Here is a 12335-nt window from a genome sequence, read left to right on the forward strand (position 1 = left end):
AGTCCTCAGATCAAATCTAATAAGATCACAGTACTACCACCATATATTGGAGGAACTCAGACTAGAAAAGTTACATGCAGAGTAGAACCAAATAGGAGGCAATTTCGATGGAAATTTCAATGGAGACTCTATCTAAAAGGCTCTAGCCATTGAAATACTGAAAGGATTTTATTATAAGTCTGCACATTGCATGAACTCTATGACAGCATCAAATAGAGCTCTAGTTATATTTAAGTTTTAAATCTGAAGATAAATCCTAGTGATAAAATCTGAGGATTTCTTCTAAATCAAACGGCAGACAACTACCCACCTCCTCACAGAGGAATATTTTAGATTTGGCTCTTTGATTCAGAATTGAAAATGATGCTAAAATAAGTTTCTGAAACAATCAAATTATAAACTGGCATATTCCATCCCACTTAATGAGAATGAGTGGAGCCTCTAGGATAAACTCGATTAACATAAAAAGGTAAAGTCTTATTTCTGTTTCTGGAGAACAAACAGTAAGTATTTTTTTAAAAATACCTCCAAATTGTGTTTATACTTTCCAAATAACAGCACATGCTATTTATCTGGCCATCACTCAGGCCAATATTTTCATTCTAAGGAAAGCTGCTTCTTGAGTCTCTTTTCCTGAAATATCTTATTGAAAATGAGTTTTTATATGCAGTGATTTGGAACTGGCTGCTTAGCCTCAAACACACTTTTGTGCAACGTCTGAGCCTTGGGAGAGGCCATAATAGCAATACTAACAGCAAAATGGCAGCTCACATTTTGGAGCATTTACTAGGTACCAGACCTGTGCAAGCACATGTTATCATTTCATTCTTAAAACCACCTACAAATCAGTACTATCTATTCCTCTTTTGAAGAAGAGGAAATGGACAGATATGGAGTTTAAGTAATTTGTTCAATGTCACACATTGTACAAATTTACAAAAAGTAAAGCCAATTCATTTGACTTGAGAGACTGCATCTTTTTTCACTGCATTATATTATTTCTCTACTGCTGAAGAGCATAAAGCATCCAGACAATGAAAAGAGAGTGACCTTGGTCTCGGTACTCTGTAAGCCTTCAAAAGGCTGGAGATGGACAAAGACCTCCAGCCACACGGTAGAGTCTGAAGAGAGCCTGTGTGTGACTGTTAGGATAGGTCAGACGCACAGGGAATAAATTCTAAAGCAGTAGGAGGGCAGCAGGGAAGAGTGATTAAGAGCTCAGATTCTTGTGTTGGTTGAACCAGCGTTCAAATCCTGACCTGGGTATTTACATATAAAACTTTTTAAGAATTTAATCGCCTTGACTTAAGTTTCTTCTGCTGTAAAAGAAAAATGATAATAGTATACATTTCATGCTAAGTTGTGAGCTATAATAAAATATGAATATAAAGTTCTTATAGAGTACTTCACACATGCTGTCTTAATAATGTTAACTATTATTTTTATGAACTAAGTAGAGACCAAGACGGGCTCAGAAACCTAACTTCAGTGTAGGAAGCATAGAGTTTTCCATATTCGTGTCTCTGATACAGAACAGAAATCGAAAAGGTTATAGGCTCCTTGACCAATCAGTGCTATTGTTGCCAGAGAGGGGAATGGGGTGGTCCTTCCTTGCATTCAGAAAGGAGGAGGCATTACTGACCGAGCGGACGAGGTTGGCTCTGTGACTTGGCGCTGCACGTGGACGCCATGGGCACAGTTCTCCTGGACCCCTGTCTGGGTGGAGAGGGGAATGTCAGGGGAGGTGTGGCTGATCTTCATGGAGGAGTCAGGGCAGGGCGTGGGAGGGTCTAGGAAGTCCTCACTGTTCTCCTGCTCATTGGTCTCTGTGTCCGTGTAGTTAAGAGGCTCCTGGTTGTTGTCTTTGCTACCAGAGGGCAGGCCTCGTTCTCGCCACGGAACCCAGCAGAGTTTCCAAGATACGAAGAGAGACACGCCAAAGAGAGCGAGACCACAGGCAGTGACCACAAGCGTCAGCAGGCTCACTGAGATATCTGCAAAGAAGCAAAGATCAAAGGTCAGTGTGGTCATTCCTCCCAAGCCCACCCATTACACAGTGTGGGCAGAATGACCCTCTCATCCACTCATCCCTTGGGAGCCGACTGTGGAAGGCCATGCTGGGGCGCATGGCTGGGTTACTTAATTCTGGGGTGGTGACAATGAGAATTCATACACAAACCAGAGGACCAGTGAGCAGAAACACAGAGGAGGCATCACAGCATGCAAGCCATGTTTAGAAACAATAAACAGCCTGCTATGGCGAGAAAATGGATATATTCATGGGGACTAGAATGCCCTTCAAGTGAAATGAGACTCTGTCCTACAGGCAGCACCAATTATTAATGTTTTTTGAGCAGGGCAGTTTCAAATGTCCTTAAAAATTATTCTGTCATCTCAGAGAGCTGTATAATATAATTGGGGAATTGTGTAAGTCACAACTTTTTAAAATAAGAGAAACTAGAGTGCTTTTTTTGGTTCTATTTTTCCTATTAACTTTTAAGGTTCTAAGCAAAATAAAGCTCAAATCTTCTGTGAATTTTGCAGCTTCAAGAATAACCCCCACTCAGTGGTAAGTCCTCAGGATGCAGGATAGAATATTGTAGTTTGGGTTTCCCCAGTAGCATACTCTAAAACAAGTATTCAAGGGCAAAGCATTATTTAGAAGGAGAAGGAAACACAGGAGAAGTGATCCAGAAAAGGAAGCCAATAAAAGGTACATTATCAAGCCAGTTCCTACAGTGAAGGAGTAAAGGTTAAGCCTGCTAGGGAGGCTTAATACACCTCAGATATACCCCACCCAAGTGGCAAGGGATCCAAGGTATTACACATTAGCTCTCTTTAGTTATTAATTAGAGGGCATTTCCCAAAGGGCATTAAATTCCCATCATTTGAAACCTGCAGCCCAGATGAACAAAGTAAGCTTCAGTGGCCAGGAAAATCCCACATTGAAATCAATGCAGAGGCTGCACTGGAGGTCAACAGGCACACAATGAAGTGGTAAGGGGACATGGCAGGTAATGACAGCATCTGCTACATGGATCATGGACCACAGCCCCATGGCGTCAGCAAGTCTTGGCAGTTCAGTATCCAGTGACTGTGCCCCTAAGGTTCAAAACAGTTCACCTCCTCCAGGCTTCTGCTCCAGGCTACAGTAGAGCCAGGGAGGCTGAGCATCAATCTGAATGCATTTCTGGCACTATGGTGGCTGTAAAATCCTTATTTTAAAGGACAACCCTGCCTGCCATTACGATGCTTCATTACACTCTGGAGCCCCAAGGATTCTCCCCAGGGTTTGCCTCTACTGCCCATCATTAATATTTGCATTGCTTCAACCAAAGTTTTCTGAATGCCTACTACATGCCAAGTGCTACGCTAAGCTCTGGAGATACAATGAGGAACATGATAGGCGCATGCCATGTCTTTACAGATTCATATTCTAACAAAGGAGAAAATTAGAAATTAGTCATTTAGTACTCACAATTTCAACTATGCACAGCACTGCCAACATACTATGATTTGTATGAAGCTGTATTTCTGCTGAAGCATGCATGGGAACCCCTCCTGCAAGTCACTTACCTACTGAGTCCAGCTGAACAACTACCATCCATGTGCTTTTTAATATGACTGTGAAGGTATTTGGTCATTCTTGTGAATTGATAAAACTGTTTATCAAAAATTGCTCTTAAAAGAAAGCCAGCTGCCAGGGCTGTTGATGGATTTAACATATTTCCTCTTTGCCTCCCAATCCATCTTCACCCTTCTACTGAAACAATATTATATCTCTATTTGAAAATACTGGGGTTGAAGTTTCAATATGGGTAACTGTGCAAATCTTTTTCACTTTTGTCTCCTCAAATCCCACAGAAATGGGATAAGCAGTGGAAAATAAGAAAGGGCATCATCAATTCGTTAGTTAACCAGTAACTTTGAGGAATATCTGGAATTATTTTAAAGGAAAAGCCAATTAGTGTTGAATATTTAACACAGGCAAATGAAGGAAGACTGAGAGAAAATAAAAATTAAAAATCCCAGGTGCAGAGCAACAGGCAGGGATGGGGAAAAGGGAGTGGAGTCAGTGGGGTCAAAGTAAAAGGAGCTAGGAACTATACCTCACAGAGCCCAACATGAGGTGGGGAGAGCATGGTTTGACCCCAGACTCCACCTGGTTCTGACCACTGACACAGGAGAGCAGACAATATGCTGGTGCAGACTTCTGTGATGGGTGATAGTGCTGGGGGACCAGGAAGGAGGAAACCCTGTCCCAGGTAATCAGGCTGCAAACATCAATCCCACCCTCTCCAACGTGAAATAGGCTCCACATAGCAGTGAAATCTGTTAATACATTCTGTACTCTAAATGGAGACAAAACTTCTCTACATTCTGTTAATCACTTCAGCTCTGACCTGACACAGACACTGCTAGGAGACCACCACCAGCAAAGGCTGGAGAAGGGGCACACTGGGAGGCCGTAGGATTTAGGAATGTGATGAGATAGCTGTGTTATTAGTCACTCTGCCCCATCACAGGGCTCCTCTCCAAGGGAGAAGCATAAATCCCAATCCCCAGTGTTGGTCTTGGGAATATGACTTGCTCTGGCCAATGAAATACGAGTGAACATGGCCCATGCCACCTTGAAGCAAAGGTCCCTTGTGCTCCCACCTTCTGCATGAGAAAAGAGCTCTCAGATAAGAGCTGATCTTCCAGCCTGACCGCCATAATGAGAAGACTTGTGGCATTAGCCCAAAGTCCAAAACAAGGAGTAAACTTAAACATGACTGACAACCTGGGACAAAGCTACAGCTGATCCACAGATCCATTAGCAAAACCTAAATATTTAGTGTATTAAGTCACTAGGATTTTGAAGGGATATTGGCACAGAAAAAAAAAAAAAAGGTAATTTGTGTGATCATATAATTTACTGTCCAAAGTTTTAGGAGAGAAAAGGTGTTATATTAATAATTACATGGGGATAAGATACTTAACCTAGGATTGTCCAGGGAAAATTAGGATGTAGGGTCATCATAAACTTAAGAACCCCATGTGACCTCTGAACTCATCAGCTTAGTACAACATGACCTCTCAGGATTCACTTGGCATAGATAGCATGCTAAGTAAATTGAAGTTCTGCCTCACTTTTACTAGTAACCATAGGACCCCTGACCCAGTTTAAGAACACCTTCGGCTTGTTAGTTGACTACAGCTCATGCACTCACAAAACAGCCTGCTCAGAAGTCCAGTCGTGGGGGATCCAGAAGACCAGAGATTTTGTCTATCTCAACACTGACTGCCAAGAATCTAAAAGAGTTCCTGGCACACAGTAGGCATTCAGTAAGTGATGAAGCCCATCTGAGGAGCCCTGTACCATCTGCTATGTCTACCTTGAATTATGGTTGTGTGGTTGTGGCCTGTAAACTCTAGGGGGCACCAGTTACAGTCATAGTCATTATAGATTTTTGTGCATATTGTTATTTTTAAATTGTGGCAAATGGCAGGAGTGGCTTTTTTCCTGATTTACACAAAGGTGCTGTGTGAGTTAGCAGTGGCCCGGAGAGAAATGCCTGTAGGAAACACCATTAGTGACCTATACAGCCACACCAGACATCAAGCATAACTGTCTAGACTTACGTTTACAAATAGCTGAGTATACCTTCTAGATAGGACATTTCTACCTTTCTCTTGTTTTTTTCAGAAAGAGGTGCGAGAAAGCTACTTTGGAATCACTAAGGCCATACTTCCCACCTCAGACCCATGACCTCCAAAAATGGAGAGGCAGCAACAGCTTAGAATCACAAGATGTTATTTCTTAAGTTAGGTGGTAGAAACATGACCATTTGTTTTATTATTAATTTTTATATGTGTTCATGAGATATATTATTGTCATTTATGGTATATCTCATTTTAAAAATGGAAAAATATATGACATTAAAAATAGTCGTGACGTAATTTTTCTAAAGAACAGGAATAGCATAATTAGTGCTTTTTTCCAACAGTTGGGGTAATAGCCAGATAGACCCTCAAGGATGAAAACAGGCAAATGGCAAACCAATTCTGATCCAAATCCCTAGAAGTATTGCTGTTTTCGGGGTGACCATGCATAAAACTATACCCAGAGCTGCATGGAGTGTATTCTTCCCAGGGAAGGTGTGGCATAGGATGCCCTGTAATCATGCCTGTTTGTCAGAAACCTCTTCTACTGGCTATTAGCCCTAGCCATAAGACATGATGCATTGTAGCAACATCCCTAGCACACCAGATAGAAGACACCCATGACACCTTGGACCCAGCAGACATTCCAGCTGGACATCTATAATACTAGAGGATTCCTGCTAGCATTAAAAAAAAAGTGGACCTGTTTTAGAGTGACAGTGATTACTGGCCAACAAGTAAAAAATTTAAGCCCACATACTCACATGGATGAGAAAAATTGGTTGTCTTCCTAAACTGTGAAGGGCCAGGAAGAACACATAAACAGACAAAAAAAGAAAAGTCACGGAAGAAATGGGCAAATCAACACCTCAAAAGAGGTAACCAAGCTGAGCCATCAGAATAAATGGCCCCTGACATGAAACGAATTACAGTAATGCAAGAGGCAAATTAATTCGTGTACTGAGATTTATAAAACAGCAACCAAGGGTGAGAATTGTGACTGCAGCAGTAACCAGAAAAAGACACCCTTGAGATCCAATCTGATCTAGAAGTAAAATAATGTGATTGGTGAAATAAAAGAAAAATTAAATAGAAAGCAAAGTCAAGGAACAGGTACCTCAATGTAGACCGAGAAAAACAAAACAGAGACTTGGGAAATTTAAATGAAAGATATGATATGTAGAGTATTTATCCAGGAGGTCTAATATTTAAATTTTCCAGAAGTGAGGACAGAGAGAATGACAGAATGAAGGTGAAAGTCATCAAAGAAAAAAGCAAAGTCCCCTAGAACTGAAGGACAACTTGATAGGGGTCCACTGAGCATCTATAATAAAATATCACTACCTTAATTGCATTATTGTGAAATTTCAAACCACGAAGAGTAGAGAAAGTCACAAAACTTAAGAGACAAAATGAATTTGAAAAAATAACAAAGAAATTAGAACCATAGTGGCATCAGAATTTTCACCAGAAATCGTAGATAATTGAATAATGCCTGCAAACTTCTGAGAAAAAATTACATTCAAACTAGAATTCTATACCCAAACATGATATCAATAAAGTGTGAGGGCTGAAAAAGTCATCTTTCAAAACAAGTCAGAAAAATTATTTTCAATGTATTTATCATAGCAAGTTACTTGAGGATGAATGTAGGAGATTAAAATGAGGCAGAAAACACAGTGTACAGGAAAAACTGTACTGAAGTTGGAAGACTGGTGGAAGGAAGTCCCAGCATGCAAGCTGAGCAACAGGCCTAGAGAAGGGCCAGTCCGGCCTGGACCAGCTACGAGATTGGGTTTCAAACACCATACAACTAAGACACATTTACAAAACAAGAAATATTTGAACTAAAAATGTAATGATATTAGAGGTTATTGTTAATTATTTTAGGTATGATAATTGTATTGTGGTTATGTGTTCTACATACATACAGAAATAGTCAAATGATATGTCCGCAATTTGCTTCACATTATAGGTAAAATAACATTGACTATGAATTGATAATTGTTGAAACTGAGTTTTGAGTACATGGAGTTTATTATATTAACCTCTCTACTTTTAAATATGCTTGTCAATTTCCTGATGGAAAGTAAAAATAAAACATATTTTGGTAGGTGGAATCTCTGACTTCAATCTTAGATATTCTTATTTAATATGTCTTGGGTGAGGTCCAGAGTCTCCATTTTTAGCAAGCATCTCAACTCTGAATAAATCTGATCTCACACACACACACACACACACACCGTGGTTTAGAATACAAGACATTTTCCTGATCCTCAGATAATTATGTTTGTGTCAGAGGGAGGGCTGATAAATATAATACTGGGAAATTTAGTTAGAAAATCAGCCCATGGAGAACTTGAGGATATCAATGGTGCTTTGTAGGGAAGGTGGTAATGTAATTAGATAGCGGAAACAGGTGGGACCAGACAGCTCTGATGTTAAGTGTTTCAGATTGCTGAACCAATGAGGAAACATTGTATTAAGAATGAATACAATGAAACCTTATGGATAATCCAGAACAATTCATGCCACAATTACCTAATCAATATCCCTTTCACGTAAATACAAAGCCTTTATTTAATATCTTATTTTCTGTATTTTTAAACTTTATAAAATGAATGTATCTCTCTTTTGCAATTTAAAAAGATAATATTCCTGTGAAACTAAAACTTCTCTAAAAATTAAAGTCTATTTAAATAAAAAGAAATAGAAACAGGAAGAAGAAGGAGGAAGAAGAGGAGACCAAGGAGGAGAAACTGTTGAGTTCAAGCATCATAACAATCTGGAATTATCCAGTGAAGGAGAACTTAGATCCATACACACCTCAGCAGGGCAGAGGGCATCCTGAGTGGTGATCCTGCAACATCTTGAATAAGAAGCATGTAATAGATTCTAGTTTAAATCAGATACTTTATGTTTAAATGATTGAACTTAAGTTGTCTGGGAAATGCAATATTGCCAAAACATTATTATTTAATTATACTTCAGGCACCATAGCACAGTAGTTGTAAACACAAGTTATAGAATTATACAGTCAAGATCTGCATTTCAACATTGTGTAACCATAGATAAATTTTCTGTATCTTGTTTTGTCATAGTAACATTGGGATAATAACAGTATCTATCTTTTGGGGGTTTAGTGAATATTTAGTAAGGTAGCAGTGCTCACTGAATGTAAGTCATTGTTTCTGTTTTTTTCATGAGGTATCTCAGGATTTGGCTGCTCCATATCAGACTTATTGCAAATAAATAATTACCTCGGTTACTAAATACTGAGGCTTCCTACAGCTTTAAAAAACGGCCTGGCATCAAACCAATGTCAGGTGCTCAACAGGTGCTTATTGAACTGAATTACTGAGGACAAGAGAATGAGCTCCTATTGAGTACCTGATATTTGCTAAGTATTGAATTAGGGATATAAAATAAATAAAACGAATCCTTGCCCTCAAGGAACTACTAATCAAGAAAATTTCAAGAGTGCTAATTGCAATTTACAGAGTACTACCATAGCCTAGAAGTCAGGTGTACATAGACCAATACATGGAGTTCAGAGAGGCCTTTTCATAAGACACAGAAATTGATACCAAGAAATGGGGGTGCTGTTGAAACAAATAAATACCTAAAAATATGAAAGCAGTTTTGAAATTATGTAATGGGTAGAAACTGGAAGAATTTTGAGGTGCATGCTTGAAAAAGCTTACACTACCATGAATGGACCATGAAGAGCAATTCTGGTGAAGCCTTAGAAAGAAAAGAGGAGAGCTGTAGAGAAAGCCTCAAGCTTCTTGCAGAATACTTATGTGTCCATGACTAGAATGTTGGTAGTATATGAATAGTAAACACCATTCTGATAAAGTCTCAGAGAGAAATGAAGAACGTGTTATTAGAAACTGGAAGAAAGGTGATCCTTGTTATAAAGAGGCAAATAACTTGGCTTAATTGTGTTCATGTTCTGCTGTTTTGTGTAAGGTAGAACTTGGGAGCAATGAAACGGGATATTTAGCTGGGAGCAATGAAACGGGATATTTAGCTGAAGCTATTTCTAACCAAAGTTTTGAAGGTGCAGCTTGGCTCCTCCTGGCTGCTTATAGTAAAATGAAAGAGAGAATGACTTAAAGACAGAATTGTTAAGCAAAACAGAATGAGAACTTGTAGATTTAGAAAATTCTCAGTCTATCCATATTGCAAAAAATGAGAACCCATGTTTGGAAGAGAACACTAATAGTGTGGCCAACTGACTATTTAAGAGATTAGTATAGGTATGAACCACAAACTTAATCACCCACTCCAGCAGAGAAACTGCCAATTTGAACCAAAGGGGAAGGAAGAGAGAAGGAATGAAGGAAGGCTGTCAGATTTGGATTTTACAGGATGGGACCACAATGCTATTCAGCTGAGAACGTTCACTATTTATCAAGAGAAATGAAGAATGACCCTGAAGAAGATTTACAGATCATTGGGGCTGCCTCCTTGGTTTCAAAAGGGATGGCAATTGTCTTCCTTTCAATAGGCCAAATGGCCCCACTGAACTGAGAACCACGGGGAAAGGGCTGCCCAGAGGTGTGGGTGTGTGGGCCATGTGGCAGAACCCTAGGGGCACAGTTTATGCCTGGCAAAGCAGCCGGGGAAAAGCCACAGCCCCAGGCAGGCCCTCAGTCCCCGTGAACCTGGGGGGCAGAATATTAAGCCAAAGAGGATTATTTTTGAGCCTTAGGACCTCATGGCGTTTGCCTTATACTTTGGACTTACTCAGGACCTGTTACCTCTTTCTTCTTTTCTGTTTCTCCATTTTGGAATAGAAATGTCCATCCTATGCCTTTCCACCATTGTATTTGGAAGCACATAACTTGTTTGGTTTCACAGGTTCACAGCTGGAAGTGCAATTTGCCTCAGGATAAATCATATTTTGAGTCTCATCCATATTTAATTTAGATAATATTTAGATGAGACTGGATTTCAGACTTTAGAGTTAATGCTGGAATGAGTTAAAACTTTTGGGGCTTTAGGGATGTAATGAATGTAGTTTGCAGTTAAGAAGGACATAGATTTTGGGTGGCTAGTGGTGGAATGATATAGATTTAATGCTTGTGTCCCCCCCAAATTCATATGTTGAGATCCCAACATCCAATGTAATGGTATTAGGAGGTGGAGCCTTTGGGAGGTGATTAAGTCATGAAGGTGAAACCCTCATGAATGGGATAAGTGTCCTTATAAAAGAGACTTAAGAGCGTTCCCTCGCTTCTTCCACCATATGAGGACACAGAAAATATGCCGCTGCCTTGGTTTTGAATTTCCCAGTCTCCAGAACTGTGAGAAATAATTTTCTATTGTTTATAAGCCATCTAGTCCATGGCATTCTGTTATAGTAGCCCAAATAGACTTAGACACCATAGATGAGGAGTGAGCCAAATCCTACTTATTACTACTTCTCTTATACAAATATAAAACCCAGGTCATTTGTCATGTGGCCAAAAGACTTCACCAGGAGAAACAGAAAGTGAGGGCTTCTTTCTATGGCCATGCATGTTGCACAGGGCACAACTTGCTGAGCTTTACATGGTGTCCCTGGGAAACAGCTTGTATATTCCAAGTGACCTAAGACCAGCTTTGCCATCATTTATATTCTGTGACCTTGGGTCACTGCCCCTCAATGATCTTCTTCTATCGTAACAGGTTTGGGCATGGCTTTCATATTATGTGGTTCTTGTGAAACTGCCATATGACTTGCCGTACACAACAATGTCTGTATCTAAGACAAAAACCATTATAATACTGCTCATTGGTGACCATAAGTCAGTGAGTGCTAATTAACTGAAGGCTAAAACTTAGGGCCATTCCTGCTTTTCATTCTTGCAGCAGACATGTATGTGGCTCTCTTAGCTCTGACTCATGGTGAAAATTGCAAAGATTAAGGAGCATTAACTTGGGTCTGCAGGGCCATACCATTTTTAAGACACTGAGCCAGGTAAACAGAGCACTCTGCTGCCTTAAATATAAGAAGTTTGAGGGCTAGTAAAATGAATTGGAACATAGAAATTGGCAAATGGCATTAAATGCAATTTTTTTCTGTGACTGACACAGAGGGAAGAACATCTGAAATATGACTGTTTCTGGCTCTCTGATTCCTTCCTCAGAAGGCTGCCCAGATGATTCTGCCTATGTTAACTAAGGAGCTGGCCTAAAATTAGCATTGAGAGAACACTTTCTGTTACACCTTCTATTTGCAAAGTGCTGTCTCATCAGTGTGACCAGCTCCTCTTCATACTGGCATCACCACCCCTGCATTGCCCAGATCGGGCAGGGGCTGCTGAAGCTAGACACTAACAGCCTGGAGCCATATACCCTAAGAGCCAGATTTAAGTTCTTGTGTCCATAACCCTGTTGCACCTGAGTCCCCACTGGCTGCATAACAGGAAGGTTAAGGAATCATTATTAGGTTTGCCACTGGGTTTCTGCTTTCTTTTTACTCAATTGCTCCAGAAATTATTTAATTGGGGGAAAATCTACTTAAGAATATTTTACACCCACATAATTGGAAGTGCTTGCAAAATCTACAGTGTTTTCTACACCATTGGATTCTGGCCTGTGCAGTGTAAATGGAAACACTCAGATGTGCTTGGATTCTTCTGAAATTACAGAAAATCTGATGTGCAGAGTTTTAGACCATTGAGACTTTTTGCCGAAAA

At 39.9% G+C, this 12335-nt stretch overlaps 1 protein-coding gene across 4 annotated transcripts in view; it reads right to left on the reverse strand.

Annotated features, from left to right (window-relative positions):
* Positions 1 to 12335, reverse strand: part of SYT9 (synaptotagmin 9) — a 246322-nt gene that overhangs the window by 187582 nt on the left and 46405 nt on the right. For all 4 annotated transcript variants that reach the window (XM_055282565.2, XM_055282567.2, XM_055282566.2 and 1 more), the window contains exon 2: positions 1643 to 1994. In XM_055282565.2, coding sequence (XP_055138540.1) covers positions 1643 to 1994 — 352 coding nt within the window. The remainder of the gene's footprint in view (positions 1 to 1642; positions 1995 to 12335) is intronic.

The sequence above is a fragment of the Symphalangus syndactylus genome, chromosome 6, assembly GCF_028878055.3.
Source record: "Symphalangus syndactylus isolate Jambi chromosome 6, NHGRI_mSymSyn1-v2.1_pri, whole genome shotgun sequence".
Classification (NCBI taxonomy): Eukaryota; Metazoa; Chordata; class Mammalia; order Primates; family Hylobatidae; genus Symphalangus; species Symphalangus syndactylus.